This window comes from Trachemys scripta, chromosome 3, assembly GCF_013100865.1.
Source record: "Trachemys scripta elegans isolate TJP31775 chromosome 3, CAS_Tse_1.0, whole genome shotgun sequence".
In the NCBI taxonomy this organism is placed as follows: Eukaryota; Metazoa; Chordata; order Testudines; family Emydidae; genus Trachemys; species Trachemys scripta.
In genome coordinates this window covers 83,255,714-83,273,589 of record NC_048300.1, presented here as the reverse complement: position 1 = coordinate 83,273,589, position 17,876 = coordinate 83,255,714, and the positions used below count along the sequence as shown (strand labels likewise).

The following is a 17,876-nucleotide window of genomic DNA, read 5'->3' as shown; positions in this document are numbered from 1 at the left end:
ATAACCATACGCTGCATTTATACTTACATTTTAAGGTGAAATGAGGCATTTTCAGAGATGATTAGTCCCTAAATGAAGAAAATGGGTATAATCCTTTTTCGATTGGTTCCCTGATGATGGATGGGCATGCCTAAGCTAAAAGTAGCGGGCTACCCTTTTTATAATAAATTATAACACCCCTTAAATAATTAAAATTAAATTTACCTTTTACCATTCCTATATTTCTGCTACCATGATTAAATATATATTGACTTTTTCATTGGCTATTTAACATGACCTATGAAGGAAGGCTGAAAGAATTGGGTTTGTTTAGTTTGGAAAAGAGAAGACTAAGAGGGGACATGATAGCAGTTTTCAGGTATCTAAAAGGGTGTCATAAAGAGGTGGGAGAAAACTTGTTCATCTTAGCCTCTAAGGATAGAACAAGAAGCAATGGGCTTAAACTGCAGCAAGGGAGGTTTAGGTTGGACATTAGGAAAAAGTTCCTAATTGTCAGGGTGGTTAAACATTGGAATAAACTGCCTAGGGAGGTTGTGGAATCTCCATCTCTGGAGATATTTAAGAGTAGGTTAGATAAATGTCTATCAGGGATGGTCTAGACAGTATTTGGTCCTACCATGAGGGCAGGGGACTGGACTCCATGACCTCTCAAGGTCCCTTCCAGTCCTAGAGTCTATGAATCTATGAATCTACGAACAAGGGTCGGTAATTTTGCATTCTGGCATAGTTTATGGGGCACCAGAATTATTTCAGGAGGATGGGGTTCACCTGTCAGACTTGGGCACAGACCCGCTTTTGGCTGATATAACAGAGACATTAGGAGATGTCTGGGAACCTGACTGGATGGTAATTACTGGCACCTCCTTGTGGCGGATGTCCAGTTCAGGGATGGGATAAGGTGACCAGATAAATGGCTTGGTGAAGGTCTTAAAAAGGAGGTGTTTTTTAAAGGAGCAGAAGTGGGGGAGGGGATTCAGGGCTCCTATGACTGGCACGGCAGGATGCCGACCCCTCTTTCTTATAGTCCACCTTCAGCCTCGTTCAAGGGTGGGGGATGGTAAGGTCCCAGCAACAGGTTGGCTGGGGGACCTGGATGGAAAAAAGGGTGGGAGGGGTGCTGGTGGAATCTCCTGGGTAGATATTGAATGATCATGGAGTTTCCTGCACTGTACACTTTTATCTGCCAGGTAGTCCCAGACATCCAGACATCCAATAATAAGGTAGCAGACTGATTAAAACCATATCAGGTGTCCCCTGTCCGTCTTTCGGTATAACCAGATAACATGACTTGGGATTATGCCTGAACTTATTTCCAACTTGCTTCTGAACTGTTTTACTTAACTTTCCTTATATTTTACCAAGCCTCACTTGGCTATTGTCAAGCCTTTTGGGGCCTACTTACATTTCAACATATTTTTATATGAATATAAGCAAACATTATCTTTATAGGCTATGCAAGCCCCCACCTCCTACTGTGTGCATGTTCACAGCTCGGGCAATGCTGCCATCCCCTTAATGGATCTGTGGAAGACTCTCTCTCTATTAGCAAAGTGATATCTGGAGATGGGAGGGGTGCGGAAGCAAGCTTTTGTCACCTCAAATTGCTGGGCAGGCAGGCGGACTGACTTTTTCTACAGTTGCTCTCTCTCTCTCTCAACACTTCTCTGCTCTTGTATGTTTAGCAAAATAGAGCAGAGGAGCCAGAAGAGAGCATTAAAAAAAAAAAATCATCCAACCCCTGTATGTCCAATTACATACAAATTAGGAGATTCTTTGAGCATATCAGGAGCACAGGAAGACTTAACAGGTGTGTCTGATTTTAATGTGTGGCCATGAGCTCAGGGAGGAATAAAAGAAAAGTATAAATGTCACTTCATTTACAGTAGCTAGGAGGTGGTGGACATGCTAGTTGCATAGAGTAGTGTTAGCTGATTCAGTGACATTTTGTGAACGGTCCCTAGGGTGCATAGGGCACAACACTGGTAATACAAAACAGGAGTTAGAGAACCTTTAGATCACAATGTGCTAAGCCTGACTGGTATCTCTTACCTTAACTTCCTTCAGAATATCACCAAATATCAAAGAGCTGTTGCAAATATCTTCAAACACATCCCCAAAGACCTGCAACCGTTTGAAATGGGGACGGTTACAATCACAGATCTTCTGGAGCTCCTGCAGTAAAAATCAGAATTAACAACTGCACGCAGGTGTGTGTTGGATGCGTCGTCCCCACTCGGCTCTAGGAGGTACAGACAGCACAGCACATGCTTGAGACTCATGGATATACTTTAAAGCAGCGATTCTCAAACAACAGTCCTTCAACCCTCTGTGGATCTGTGGAGCCCTTTCTGATGGCGTACGGAATTAAATATTATGAGAACCAAGCAATGGAAGATTAAAGAATTAGGCAGAGATCACTCAAGGAAAGATTTTCTCTCACTCATAACATGGTTCACAGGATGAAAAATACATTTGGAGAACTCTGCTCAGCAATAAGAAGAAAGGCTCAGATTGGAAATGAAAAGTAAGTGTTGTTTATAATAGCCAAGAAAAAATAAATAGAAGCTCGAGGAAGAGTGTTATAGGCAGCAATTAGTATATTACCCCTGATTGCTTAGACGTTTAAGGCCAATTCCTCAGCTGTTATAAATTGCTGTAACGCCACAGTCGTCCACGGATCTATGCCTGTTTACAACAGATGCCTTAGAATCCATCATCTCATTCCTTAAAGAAAACTGTTAGCATGGAGAGTGAGAAAAATAAGGAAATCTTGGACAAGGTATGCAACATTTATAACCTCGTGGTTAGGGCCCTACCAAATTCATGGCCATGAAAAATGCATCACGGACTGTGAAATCTGGTCTTTTGTGTGCTTTTACCCTATACTATACAGATTTCAAGGGGGAAAACTAGCATTTCTCAAATTGGGGATCCTGATCCAAAAGGGATTTGCAGGGGGGGTTGCAATTTTAGGGGGGTTGCAGTAGTGCCACCCTTACTTCTGTGCTGCCTTCAGAGCTGGGTGGATGGAGAGTGGCGGCTGCTGGCTGGGATCCCAGCTCTGAAGGCAGAGTCACTGCCAGCAGCAGCACAGAAGTAAGGATGGCCTGGTATGTTATTGCCACCCTTACTTCTGCGCTGCTGCCTTCAGAACTGGGCGGCCGGAGAGTGGCGACTGCTGACTGAGGGCCCAGCTCTGTGGACAGCAGCGTAGAAGTAAGGGTGGCAACACCATACCATGCCGTACTTACTTCTGCACTGCTGCTGGCAGCAGCTCTGCCTTCAGAGCTGGGATCCCGGCCATCAGTCACTGCTCTCTAGCTACCCAGTACTGCACCCCCCCCATCCCCCACACACACACTTTTTTTTGAATCAGGATCCCCTACAATTACAACACTGTGAAATTTCAGATGTAAATAGCTGAAATCATGAAATTTACAATTTTTAAAATCCTATGACTGTGAAATTGACCAAAATGGACTGTGAATTTGGTAGGGCCCTACTCAGGGTGTCGTGACTGTTCATATAGGCATCTCTTCTGATTACAAAATCTTAGGCATTAGAGACGGAAGAGCTATGTCAGGTCATCTGCTCCATCCCCATCCACTGCAACATTTGCTCTATAGTGCTTCTAGTCTAGTCTTTCTAGTGCTCTGTCCATCTCCAATATCATACCTGTTTCAGGGAGATGTTCTTATTCAGGTGATGAGCTGTTGCATGGTTTCTCTTTGTGAACATTCATATTTCACAACAGAGGCAGAAAGGAAAATTTGCAGATTCGATCAAAGGCCAGAGTTTGCCATTGCTGCTGGCTAACAGCTTTAACTGTAGTCAACTTTCACAAAGTCACAAAAAAATATGATGGACTCAAACTTGTCCTGGAGGAAATGTTCTCTGCATTTTTTTAGAGAAATGTCAATGTTTTTGCAGCAAAACAGTTGTGTTTCTTTTTATTAAGGCTAAACTGCTCTTTTATTCTAATAGACCGTTTATGATAATGAACAGCACACAATCCCTTCATTTCAAATTGTGGCAAACCTCACTCCTCCAATTCTGATTCACAACAATGTACCTTCTCTAGCTCATTCTACTGACAGCGTGATCATATTTTCTTCCCAGTGAAGAAAAGTCTCTCTTGATTCATTATCGCCTATAACTGAGTCTCCTGGATGAAGAATTAGTAAGTGCAAGGTTGGCCTATAAATTCTTCAGAGGGGTAGCCGTGTTAGTCTGAATCTGTAAAAAGCAACAGAGGGTCCTGTGGCACCTTTGAGACTAACAGAAGTATTGGGAGCATAAGCATTCACCAAGCATTCTCAAAACTATGATACCCACACAAGGAAATAAAGAAACAAATCAACAGAGCCAGACATGTACCCAGAAGCCTCCTGCTACAAGACAGGCCCAGAAGAGAAACCAACAGAACTCCACTGGCCATCACCTACAGTCCTCAGCTTAAACCTCTCCAACGCAACATCAGTGATCTACAACCCATCCTGGACAATGATCCCTCACTTTCACAGACCTTGGGAGGCAGGCCAGTCCTCGCCCACAGACCACCCGCCAACCTTAAGCATATTCTCACCAGCAACCACGCACCGCACCATAACAACTCTAACTCAGGAACCAACCCATGCAACAAACCTCGATGCCAACTCTGCCCACATATCTACACCAGCAACACCATCACAGGACCTAACCAGATCAGCTACAACATCACCGGCTCATTCATCTGCACGTCCACCAATGTTATATATACCATCATATGCCAGCAATGCCCCTCTGCTATGTACATTGGCCAAACTGGACAGTCACTACGCAAGAGGATAAATGGACACAAGTCAGATATCAGGAATGGCAATATACAAAAACCTGTAGGAGAACACTTCAACCTCCCTGGCCACACAATAGCAGATGTAAAGGTAGCCATCTTACAGCAAAAAAACTTCAGGACCAGACACCAAAGAGAAACTGCTGAGCTCCAGTTCATTTGCAAATTTGACACCATCAGATCAGGATTAAACAAAGACTGTGAATGGCTATCCAACTACAGAAGCAGTTTCTCCTTCCTTGGTGTTCACACCTCAACTGCTAGCAGAGCACCTCACCCTCCCTGATTGAACTAACCTCGTTATCTCCACACTGATTTATACCTGCCTCTGGAGATTTCCGTTACTTGCATCTGAAGAAGTGAGGTTCTTACCCATGAAAGCTTATGCTCCCAATACTTCTGTTAGTCTCAAAGGTGCCACAGGACCCTCTGTTGCTCTATAAATTCTTGGTTTTCTGGGCATCTTTAATGCAATGTAAAGTCTATAATCAGGCAGTTCCTGGAAGGTCTCTCTCAGGCAGTTGTTTATTCCTTTGCCTACTCTCCTCTTGTACTCCCTGATGCACCCTGGGACCAAGTGGAGAGATATTCCTCTAAGTCAGTGGTTCCCAAACTTTAACAACCCGCAAACCCCTTTCACTAAAATGTCAAATCTAGTGAACCCCCTCCTAAAAATGAATATTTTCAAGGATTTTTCCCCTTACCTCAGCATAAATTATAAAAGCAGTGATCTTGGAAATATAAAACTTGTTTTATGCTTATTACACACTATTTATTTAAGCTTATTACACACTATTTATTATTATTTATCATTACAGTATTTTTTGTTACATTATGAAAACAGCAACACTATTCCAAGATCTCACTTTTGTAGCTTGTATCAATTTTGATTAAGCCTGTTATAAGACAAGGCTCCTATCAGAGATGCCAGTAGAAAAAAGGGGCATGGGGGCAAAGCCCCTGCACAACCCAGGGCCTGGGGTGGCCTGTGGGGGCCGCCGAAAAAAAAGGGAGGGACCCACGGGGGGCGTGCCGACGAGGGGGCTGCACGTGACCCTGGTCACCCCCCCGTACTGGCGCCTCTGGCTCCTATGTTTCATCAAGGACTATCAGATGTGAAGCAGCATGAAGGTACTGTATTTAAGAAGCCAACTCAAAGAGTTCCTCCTACACAAGCATTCGGGTCTTGAGCAGTCCAGGCACACAACGCACATTACAACAAAGCTTAAACTTGTTCTTCATAATAATTTAAAAACAACATTAGCAGCCTATTTAATTTTAAAAACAGCAAAAAATATCCACCTCCCTTTCTATTTCATATAAGGAGTCTTGAAGTTTATATCTCCTCAGTGTGATAGATATGCTTTCTTTGATCTGCTTAGCTCTTGGAAGTCCCCAAGGCTTGGGGATCCCTATGGACAGCTCTGTCCACCATTAGGGAATTTTTTCCCCGAGAATCCCCTGTAATATTTCATGAACCACCATGGGTTCACAAACCCCAGTTTGGGAACCACTGCTCTAGAGATAAGTATTGCAGGTGGAAGTAACCAACTTCTTAGCCAATTTTCTCAGCATGGCTGCTTGTATCTCAGAGGTGGTGGTTATCCGTCCTCAAGCATTCGGCCCTCTTACTAGAAATGTACACTTTGTCCTAGTGCAGCTGCTGCAGTAGGTTGGAGACATCCAGGAAGTGAGAGCACTCCTTTCTTTAGCTGTTCGTCACCCATTTCATTGCCAACATCCGGTTTGTCCAATGCTGTCACTGAGGTGGGCTATTGCCTCTTTCAAGCCTGGACTATCAGTCTCCCTCTCTGCTGAGCAGCCATCACTACTCACTGGCCTGTTAAGCTCAGCTCCCTGTCTGCAAATACCGCTGATCACCTACCTGTGGCACTCTTATAAAATAGCTAGTGTGGGGGAGCTTTGCCTCTTGCACAGCCACAGGATAACATTTCAAAAACCCTGTATGCTGCAGTCAGACAGATTTCTATTTCTGCCATAGTACTTTTATCTCTCTAGTTATCTCCCTGCCTACTGCATCATTCCCACGGCTTCTGAATACCATGGTGACCTAGGCAGACAAAGCTGATAGAGAGAACAATTAGGAGCCATCGTATCAATGGCCAAGGACAACTAAGCTATCTAAAGTCCCCCTGGCCCATCAATAGAGTGGTCCATCAGCAAAACAGCATCCCTCCTTAGAGACCTCTGCAACCTGGTGGGTTCCAAGAATACACAACGATTAGTGTTGGTGACTTGAATGCTGCAGTGCAAGCGGGGATTCTATGGTGCACCAGAGAAGCTCTGCTAGTACCATCTTCATCCCATTCTGAGATTCACATCCGAGCAGGACACCCTTAATCAAGGCCAGTTTTAGAGTGGGAGACCACTTGCATTGAAGGGTGGATGCAAAAAGCTACATCACCTCCCAAACTCTCTCTTGATTCAAGCGGAATAGAGTGCCCAGCTGGAGTCATCTAGTAGGCAAAGCCCAAAGCCTCATCCCAAATCAAATCATGGTTAGTAATCACTGGTAGCCTGTATTCTTAAACTTAACAGCAGGAACTCAAGAGCAAGATCAGGATTGGCCAATACCCTGTGCTTCTGAGAAAGACCCCATGCTATGCATGGTCAGTGGGACCAATACTGACGCACTGTCAGCCTGGGCTATGACTCTTCCTTGGCCTAGAACAAATTTGTACCCCCCCACACACCCCTGCACACCATGAAAAGGATCAAGGGACACAAGCCCTTGTAAAAATGATTTTCTCACATGCCCAGACTGAAATACATTTCCCCGCTCACAGCAGCATTAATCAGCTGGTAGGCGACTCAGCACTGCAGTTGGGTGCCCAAATGAGAACCTAACAAGGCTTTTCTGTCTCTAACTACTACTAAATGAATCTCTTACTGTACCTCCTTGGCTACCATGAGTGGGGCTCTCTCATAGCACTGATCAGATTGATCATTTCTTACCCTGTCCAGCTTAGAAGGTTTGTAGGATTTGGGGGGGGGGAGTGGGGGGGAGGATGTGTTGTTTTTGTAATAATTATTGACATGCTTTTCCTTACCTGAGCCAACTTCCTTTCATGCCGCTCTGATGCTTTGCTCCCGGTGATGTCATTCTCTAGCAGATCATGCTTGGCAATAAAATCCCTCTGAAAATGTAAAAACTTGTTAAACTGATCAGTTTTAGTCACTCCAGCCAAATATGAAGGTATAAACTGGTACTCGTCCTTAGCAACTTCAGCAGCACAACGTCGGCTGTTCTTAACTGGCTTGTACTTCAACACCTTCATCTCTGGCACATCTAACTCTTCTCTTTTAAGTGGTTTATTGAGTCTGTCAGTTTCCTCCTCTATTTTCTTTTTAAGCTCTTTCAACTGCTTTTCCAAAGGAGTAGAAGTTAATGGGCCATTCACTGGGCGATCAACACTGGCCAGGAGTGCCTGAGAGTGTCTGTAGATAGGAGAGGCAGATTTGGCACACACTGGAACCGGTGTGGTGCTGGGGGTGAAATCAGCCAAAGTATTTTTCATCTTCTTGGCTGTCTCATTGCATATATTTTGAGCTGGGAGTTGCTTTCTTCCTGTCATGAAACGTGTTGGTGTCTTGGCGCTGTCCCAGTATCCTGGTTTTACATTCTCTCGGGGCTTATAAAGCTTGTTATGGTTTAAGTGTCCTGAAGTGTAAAGTTGAACATCGGCTCTGTGGGCCTTTTCCAAGCCATCTAAAAGATGAGTCAGGCTCCTCTCTTGCTTGCTTTCCGCCATAGTAAAACTGATGATTATATCACAGAAAACAACAAAAAGTAGTATAGTTTTAATTGAGAAAAACATTGAACATATGCCTCACCTCTTCTAGCTTCATAATAGAATATTTTAAGTGAAATTAGTGGTTGGATTTTCAGCCCTAGATAGCCAAGCCCACAAAGTATCAAACCAAACAGCATAGGAAGCAGTTGTGTCAAATTCAACATGACTTCCCCACAATGTGCCCCATTCAGCATGCCTCAATCTTGAGCTGGGAGTACCACCTGTACGGCTAAAAGACTGAATCCATTCTCCATGCCCAGTACATTGCTGATCTCATCCCTACAACCATACCCGTAGGTGCAAATTGTGATGGGAATTTTTGTAGGACCCTTGAATGACATTAGACTCTACAGCGAGATAGACTGCAAACACGGTGATGTGTGGAAAATTATAAGAAAGAATTCCAAGAGTTGCCAAAATATTAGCGACATGGAAAACTGTGACGGGAATTTCCTGATTTTTTGCAGGGAGGAATTGAGGCTTTTTTAAAAAAATACTTTTGTAACACATCTGATTGTCACTCACGTTCTGTTTCAAAGTTATGTCTTAAATCAGATCACTGTGGTGTCGCGGTCTCTTTGAAGTCACTCAGGAAAATGCCATTTCTGCAAAGCATCTGACAGAGGATGTCTGTGTAGTTTCATCAGGAAGCAATGTAGGAGAGCTGTGCATAAAACCCTTATCCTACACCTATTTATGCCTTTGATTAACTTTAAACACAAGAGTAGTCTCCCTGATTTCAATGAGATTACTCATGTGCTTAAAGTTAAGCATGTGTATGCATAAAAGCTTGCAGGATCAGGACCTTAATACTAGACCCAGTGTGTGATTCAGTCTACAGTAGCTAAATAATCAAGTGTAACTAAGGTGCTTAAGTTTAAACTCAGTTGCGGCAAAAAGTTTGTCTAATACAGTGTGGGCAGCCAAGATAGACGTGTGAGGAGGAGAAGTATTTTGCATATGTAGGAGCCTAAGCTACTCAGCGTGGTTTTTGAGTATAGCTCTAACATCGTTTGACTCCATGCCCACCAGCCAGTTATCACAGCTTTTTTGTCACTATATGTAGGTTGGTATTTACCCAACAAATCTGTTGACAAACCAGGCTTTGCAGCCGTATGCGCTGAGCCTCCAAGAGTCAGGGGTTCTGTTGCAACTCCTCAGCAACTCACTCCCACTGGCACATGTGCAGTGGCTGTAGTGAGCAGTTAAAAAATCATTTAAAATAAATCCCTGCCCTTGCTATGTAAGAACAGTGGCTGAGGACCTGCAAAAAAACAAAACCTAATCTACCAGCTTAGTTGGACAGAAAGTCACACTTTGGCCCCTATCTTTGCTGGCCGTAGGACAGAGTTTGAAAATCATATTTAAACATGGTTCAATCACTGCTCCATCTAACATAACACGACGTGACAGATCGGTATTGTCTGTGGCCACCCCTTGTTTGGGGCTAGGTCTGGCGGAGTGTGGGACACGTTTTTTAAAAAGGAGATTTGCCAAGGTTTAGTTACAATTTTCCTTGATAGTAAATTGATATGAGAAAGTGACAAACCACCCAATTCTCCCCCTCCTCCCTCCTCCATGGTTTATATTCTTCTTTTCTTTTTAGAATGCCAATTCTAATTCACTTCTAATTCTAAAACAGTTTAATTGTTATCTGGACAGACTTGTGCTGGAGGGATTGAACTGAATATTCTTATAAGGTCATGATTTTGTTGTGAAAGCACATGAGAGAGAAAAGAGCACACTGCGAGCTTTAAGGAAGGGGAGAGGCTATGACAGATGGAAATGAAGGGTTAATGGGGTTATCCTTCATCAATTAAATCCCAGCTTGTTTCTTTAAATAAACAAAACAAAACCCCTTTGTAGCAGATGCTTTTATTTTCTCCTGCAGCACAATAGAGTGACCAGTAGGATGGGTGCATGTAGGGAGGCAAAAAGGCAATGCAGCATCTAGCCATTACAGTGCGGTACTCCCGGGTGCAGTCAGGGGAGGGCCCGAGGAGCGCTCCGTCCTTGATGGAGAAAATAGAGCTGGGCTGAGATCAGAGCACGCTCACAAGTTGTCTTTTTAGTTCCCTGTGGGGCAGAGTCATGGTAGCCCACAGTTCTCCTGTGGCTTTGGAGACTGAACTAACCCTGGAGGTCATCTCCTCCGGGTCAGATTTGAGGTGCAATAGCAGGGCAGTGTGGGGAAATGTTCACTGCTGCTGCCTATGCTGCACCTGTTCTGTGGATTTTTTAAAAAAAAGGAACTTCGGTTTTTCAGGATCACTAAATTCACACAATTAAAACCAAAAGAGAAGTTAGAAGTAACGGAAGAGGAGAAGGACCTAGGGGTCCTAGTAGACCGCAGGATGACTATGAGTCGACAATGCGACGTGGCGGTGAAAAAAGCCAATGCTGTCTTGGGATGCATTAGGCGAGGTATATCTAGTAGGGATAAGGAGGTCCTGCTTCCGTTGTACAAGGCGCTGGTGAGACCTCATTTGGAGTACTGTGTGCAGTTCTGGTCTCCCATGTTTAAAAAAGATGAACTCAAACTGGAACGGGTGCAGAGAAGGGCCACTAGGATGATCAGAGGAATGGAAAACCTGTCGTATGAAAAGAGACTAGAGGAGCTTGGGTTGTTTAGTCTGACAAAGCGAAGGCTGAGGGGGGATATGATTGCTATCTTTAAATATATTAGAGGGATTAATACGAGGGAGGGAGAAGAATTATTCCAGCTTAGTACTAATGTGGATACGAGAACGAATGGATATAAACTGGCCGTGGGGAGGTTCAGGCTTGAAATTAGACGAAGGTTTCTGACCGTCAGAGGGGTGAAATATTGGAACGGCCTTCCGAGGGAAACGGTGGGGGCGACGGACCTGTCTGGTTTTAAGATTAAGTTAGATAAATTTATGGAGGGAATGGTTTAATGGTAAAACATAGTAGTCAAGGAAAACCAAGAAATGGTAGGTAAATTGTATAATGGCTGACAGGGGTCAGGCTGGAGACTCTTGCCTATATGCTCGGGGTCTTACTGATCGCCATATTTGGGGTCGGGAAGGAATTTTCCTCCAGGGCAGATTGGCTGAGCCTCTGGAGGTTTTTCGCCTTCCTCCGCAGCATAGGGCAGGGATCTCTAGCAGGAGGGTTTCTGCCAATTGAAGTCACCTAAAACAGGATTGGGGACTTCAACAGCAGAGTCCAGGGAAGGGGTAGGGACGGTTTTATGGCCTGCAGCATGCAGGGGGTCAGACCAGATGATCATAATGGTCCCTTCTGACCTTAAAGTCTATGAGTCTATGAGTCCTGGCATATTTAACCAATCCAGCACCTTGATTAAATTAACACCCAGTTTTATACTAAATATAGCAATTAAATCCACTTGTTGGACCAGAGTCACAGGTAAGTAAAAAAGTCTAGAGGGAGGCTAAGTGGAAGCAAATCTATGCTTTCATACAGATCCCTCAAAGTTTATGATATGCCAACTTAAGATTCCCTCTAGACTCTTTCTAAACTTATTTATGTAGACTCCTGTAGACTCACAGGGTCACATTCAGTCATGAAATGTAAATTAGATTCCCTTACACTAAACAGTGCAGCCATAGAGCTACTTACACCCACTCGCCTGGTGTCTGTAGTCAGGGCTGGCGCTAGCTTTTTTGCCACCCCAAGTGGGCGGAAAAAAAAAAAGCCAATCAGCGACACTTTGGCAGCAGCTCAATTGCGCCACTTCATTCTTCAGCGTCAATTTGGCGGCGGGTCCTTCACTCCCTCTCTTCCTCTTTGGCAGCAGCTCAAAGAGGAAAAGAGGGACTGAGGGACCCGCCGCCGAAGACCTGGACATGCTGCCCCTTTCTGTTGGCTGCCCCAAGCACCTGCTTCCTTCGCTGGTGCCTGGAACCGGCCCTGTCTGTAGTGTGTGTTATTGTAATTTGCACATCAAAGAGTTAAAAGATATATATTAATTAGCTCCTCCCTTACTTTGTTTTACACCTTTTACATGTCATTCCAGGCTCCATGGTCTACACATTACATCAATTTATAATCCTTTAGACCTAAGTGTGTATAAATAGCTTAAAGGGAACCTAAACTAGAGAAAGGGGATCTAACTTACACATCCCATCTGAACTTGGCCCATTGCATTTTGTTATAAGGAGACAAGTTTAGATTCTAATCTGATCTTAGATTCTAAATGCTCTGGAGCAGGAACTGTGTCTTTGAATTTGCTTGTACAAAACTTAGCACAAAGGGGTCCAGATCAGACCTCTGGGCATTGTTATAATATAGGAAATTACATACAACAAACTATGTTAAAGAACGTTATTAAGGTTGCAAATTCAAGCACTCAAAAGTTAAGATTAGGAAATGCCAGAATTAAGTTAAGAATGCCTTTGCAAACTTAATTTGCTCCCGCCTTGTGAGTTTATCCTGTATACTGAATGAGGTAGGGGCCCTATGAGAAAATATACTATAGTACTAAAGGTGGGTGGGAGCATGGCTCATTTCCCTTGCCCCTCCCTACTTGGGAATTCAGGGAGCTCCTGCCCCAGATTGTGTCCCAGAGGATATAGGCTGCTAAAGACCATGTGCAGGGTCTAGGGCAGATTTACAGGGGAACGTAAGAACGGCCTTACTGGGTCAGACCAAAGGTCCATCTAGCCCAGTATCCTGTGTTCCAACAGTGGCCAGAGCCAGGTGCCCCAGAGGGAATGAACAGAACAGGTAATGATCAAGTGATCCATCCCCTGTCGCCCATTCCCAGCTCCTGGCAAACAGAGGAGCCTGGTCTGACTCTCTCTCTTGCCCACCCAGAAGCTGGGGCTATGTGCTGGCCTGGGGGTGTAAGGAAACAAGAAGGGGTTGTCCAGGCAGCCCAGCCGGGCTCTCTCCATTCCCCTACCCACAGTGCTGCTACTGCTCTGGTGGCTCACAGGTATTCCTAGTGCAGTGGAGGCTGCCGCTGTGGGAGTGACAAGGCTGAGCTCTTCAGAATATTTAGTGATTTGAGCCAAAACATCTGCCAAAATGTTCCAGAAGAGAGACATGAGAGGAGGGAAATGGTGATTTTTAACACTCAGAGCTTGTCTACAAGAACAATTATTGTAGTTGTTCATGGCAAGCAGGGGCGTGAGTGTGCGCTGTACTCGCCTGCTGGGGTCTGATTGTGAGCATCCTGCTGATGTGTGCTAGCAGCTTGGCAGAGTGTTTTGAGCTAGTTCTCTTTGAAATGGGACTAGCTCAAAGCGCATCAGCAAAAACCGGTGAATGTGCATCAGCAGAGTGCTGAGGGACAGTCAGACCACAGCAGGCTAGTGCAGAGTAGATTGACACCCCAGCTTGCCACAAACTCATTGTTCCTGTGGACAAGCCCTTAGCTAAATCTCAATAGACTGTCACCAGACACAGAAAAGGCACTTTTGTAGCATGAGGGGATCTCCCTGTCCCGAATGTCAAACAATGGAGGTGCTAATGCTTCTTAGAGAAAAGGTCCCCAGAATCCATTATAATGGGAAGTGTTAGGAAACATAAATGTAGGGGCTTGCTACTACCTCATCCTATAATTAAATAAGAACACGCAACAGTGAAAATGAATGTGTTTTATAATATTCTACAGTATTTGTCTAAAATAGTACATTTTACAACAGTACATTATCATACAATACTACATTATAGCTCCAGACTGCAGAGCCTGGGCCCTTTCCTGTGCAAAACTCGAGTAGTTCTTTTACAAGGTTACCGATGCCTGTTCCCAGCCTGCTCTTGAGAGCTGCTGAGCGCTCTCAACCCCCAAGTGCTGCTCAGAGCCTGGTCGGATCATGCTCTGATATTGTAAGCTCACAGGGCAGAGAGCTTGAGTTCAATTCTGGTCCTATTTATGCTGGTGTAAACAGAATTATTGGAGTCTTTGGAGTTACTCCGTATTTATCACAGCGTAGCTAGGAGCAGGTTGGGACCCTGCATCTGCTGTTATGCTTTACGTAGCACCAACCACATGATTGGTATTGAATAATGAATGGCAGCCCTCCTGCTCTGCTTCTCGGGCTTGAGGAAACTGAAAGCACAGTTTGTTTTCAGACAGGCCAAACCCATGAAAAAAACGCAGACATTGGGCTTGTTTTTGGCTTAATTGGCTTGTGAGCAGGGCTGGCTCTAGGTTTTTTGCCGCCCCAAGCAAAAAAATGTTTGGCTGCCCCTCACCCACACCCCCTTCTGCCCCAGCTCTGGGCTCTCCCCTTCCCCCCACCAGTGCCCCCACACACACACCTCCTGCCGCCCCAGCCCTGGGCTCGCCCACTTCCACCCGCACCCCCTGCCGCCCCAGCCCTGGGCTCTCCCCTGCCAACTGTACCCTCCTTCCGCCCCAGCCCTGGGTCACTGGTAACTCGCTCCCAGGGTGGGTCATTGAGCAGGAATTTTAGATGTGCACAGAACACAGACAGGATTGGTTCCCATATGGTTACAGAACTCTAGTAAAGTTGAACAATTTTCAGCTTGTGTGACTGGAGGATATCTGGAAGCATATTATAAGACTGTCCTCCATAAATGAGGAAAAGTTGAGGTGCCTTTATTATTCTTTTGTTCCACTTTGTTTCTCTGGGGAATTTGTCAATGCAATATATCTATTTTCCTTTTAAACAAATAAAACTTAAAAAAAAATGGCAATGGCTGTTGAAAATAGCCATTCCAGTCCTAATAACCACTGGGGAGCATTTCTTGCTCAATTTTATCCTACTTTTTCTACACCAAGTTACAGTGGATCAGTATATTTGATTTGGGAGAAATGAAGTAACAGCTGCCCGAATTGAGCTTGAGCACTCCTGAATGTTGAGGTGTTCAAATCTGGAGGGCAGGTGCTAGATTCCCTTTCTGAATATTAGCTAAATCTGGAAAGGAAAAATCATTTTCTGCTTCCATGACTCAGACCTGGAAATCCTCCTACGTGCCTGGTTCTGTATCTAAAGCTGCCCAGGTCCAGAGCCTCCCCTCCCTTACTTTTCATTTTAAATTCTAGTAGGATCCACGTACCTCCCTTGCTAGGCTTCAGATAGAGAGGAGCACTGTCCATTTAATCCACCCAATTCTTTCTTTGGGGGCTGCAAGGTGAGGTCACAGCAGTATCCCTAATCCAGTCTGGGGATGTCTTCAGAAGAGGATAGCTGGGCCAAAGCCTTCTACTCCTTGGGCACACTTGTTCCCCATTCACAGTGCCACCCCGCTCTAGCAGTGAGCTCTCCATTCACAGCAAGCTGCAGCATGAGGTTTCAGCTACCTCACTCCCTCCACCTTCCTTTCTTGTTGGTAGCGGCCAAGGGAATGCTGGGAAATGTAGTTCTTTCCCTGCTCCAGGCTGGCTCTATAGGCAGGGAGCTAACCAAGGAACTACAGCTCCCAGGGCCCCCTGTTGGTCCTCAGCTCCCAGGCTGGATCCCTGCCGCCCCTGCAAATGGGCTGCCCCAAGCACCTGCTTGCTTTGCTGGTGCCTAGAACCTCCCCTGCTTGTGAGAGTTGCTTGTTGGCTAGTTTTTGGCCTGTAGCTTGTTGCTTCTTTTTTTTATTGGCTTCCAGCAAGCAGGGGCAAGGGGGACAGAGAGTCAGGGATGCACAGTGGGCCCACCACAGTTCCAGACTGCATGCCGGGGGCAGGGTCAGATTAATGCAGGGGCTTTAGGGGGCTGCATCCCAGGGCCTTGGGCTAAGGGGTGGCCCTGCAGGCCGACAGGCCGGATGGGGCCTGCTGCTTCTTTTCATCCGGCCCACGGCAAGTTTCCACGCTGAGGGCCGGTCACTGGTCCCCAAGCCTCGGAACCCTCCCACCCCCCCTCGTGGGCGAGGGGTGTTCAGGGGCAGGGAAGAGGACACAAATGCACGCACAGCACCGCTGCCACGCAGAGTCAGATGTGCAGCGAGATGCGCACACGCGCCATAGCTGGACTGGAGCCAAAATCACCTGATTCAAGCTTTCATTCTGATTGGCCGGGAGCCAAACAATCAACTACAAGCTACTGTAAAAGCCCTGAAAGCCAGAAAGCTAGCCAACGCATGAGCCAACTCAGCCTAAAACAAGCTCAATTTCCACTTAGTTTCTGTGGATTTGGCAACTCTGGGGATCCTGCCTTAGCCCCGCTGCGCCGCCAACCAAGAGCCACCCAAGCTAAGCAGCTCCTGGCCAGAGCTTGCACCCCGCATTCCCTCCTTCACCCCAACTCCCTTCCCCAACTCAGAGCCCCTTCCTGCACCCAAACTCCCTCCCAGACCCCACACCTCCACCCCAACCCCGTGTCCCAGCCCTGAGCCCCCGCCCATACCAAAACTCCCACCCAGAGCCAGCACCCCAAACCTCTTGCTGCACCCCAACCCCCGTCCCATCCCTGGCCTCACCCCCCAGCTGGAGCTGCACCCCCTTCCGCACCGCAATCCCCTGCCCCAGGCCTGAGCCCCGTCCTGCACTCCAACCCCCCAGGGACCCCATAAAATCGAATAGCCCTAGGCCCACAGGAGAGTTAATCTGGCCCTGGCTGGGGGGATCTAGTCACATAGAGTGTTGGGATTCTTAGGGGTTGGCTTGTTTTGGCCTTGTTTTGAAATGGGATTAGCTTGATTTTTGGCTTATGGTGAAAATCTGGGTGCTTATTTACCGCGTGAAAGTTGGCAACTGTTGGTTTCCTGTAGCGCCCTTTCACTGCACCTTCTCGTCGTAACTCACTCATTCCGCACAGCCCGGCACACGGCCTCCAGGACCCACCCAGGCACGTGCGTTGCTTTTTAAAAACGATTTGCTCTAACCACTTTCCCACAGAACCCAGCCACGAGAGAAACATTGCAGCAGAGCCCGAGTGGCAAAACAATAACTTACATCAAGGCTCCGCTGTCCACTCGCACCGGCTCCGCTGTGTATCCAGCATAACTGCTCCCTTCGGCCGGGTGCTGTTACCGAGGAAACCAGCTAAACATTCTGCATTCCACCCCCGTCGCTCCTGCGGCTGCTGAGCAACCATACACACTGCTGTGAAGGGAACCTCAGAAGGGAAAGGTATTTCCCAGTGGAGCCTAGCAAGCCTGTGGAATCCAAACCTCCTCCCCCGTGGGAATCCTTTTTCACCTCACGGTTGCCAATTGATGACTGGTATTTTAAATTTCCAACCTGATTGTTTTGTTTTTGTTTGGAATACTGATCTGTTAAAACCCACTGGACAGTTGGACACATTCCCAGGAGCTATTCTGAATCCCAAGGAGCTATAGCC

The 17,876-nt window shown here is 46.0% G+C and overlaps 1 protein-coding gene across 1 annotated transcript in view; it reads right to left on the bottom strand.

Annotated features, from left to right (window-relative positions):
- The window catches only part of C3H6orf118 (chromosome 3 C6orf118 homolog), a 48,765-nt gene extending 31,125 nt beyond the window's left edge, over nucleotides 1-17,640 (bottom strand). The window contains exons 1-3 of the mRNA XM_034766974.1: nucleotides 17,489-17,640; nucleotides 7,903-8,611; nucleotides 2,050-2,172 (exon numbers count right to left, since the gene is read on the bottom strand). Of these exons, the coding sequence (XP_034622865.1) occupies nucleotides 2,050-2,172; nucleotides 7,903-8,604 (825 nt within the window). The 5' untranslated portion in view covers nucleotides 8,605-8,611; nucleotides 17,489-17,640. The remainder of the gene's footprint in view (nucleotides 1-2,049; nucleotides 2,173-7,902; nucleotides 8,612-17,488) is intronic.
- Between the last annotated feature and the right edge of the window lie 236 nt (nucleotides 17,641-17,876).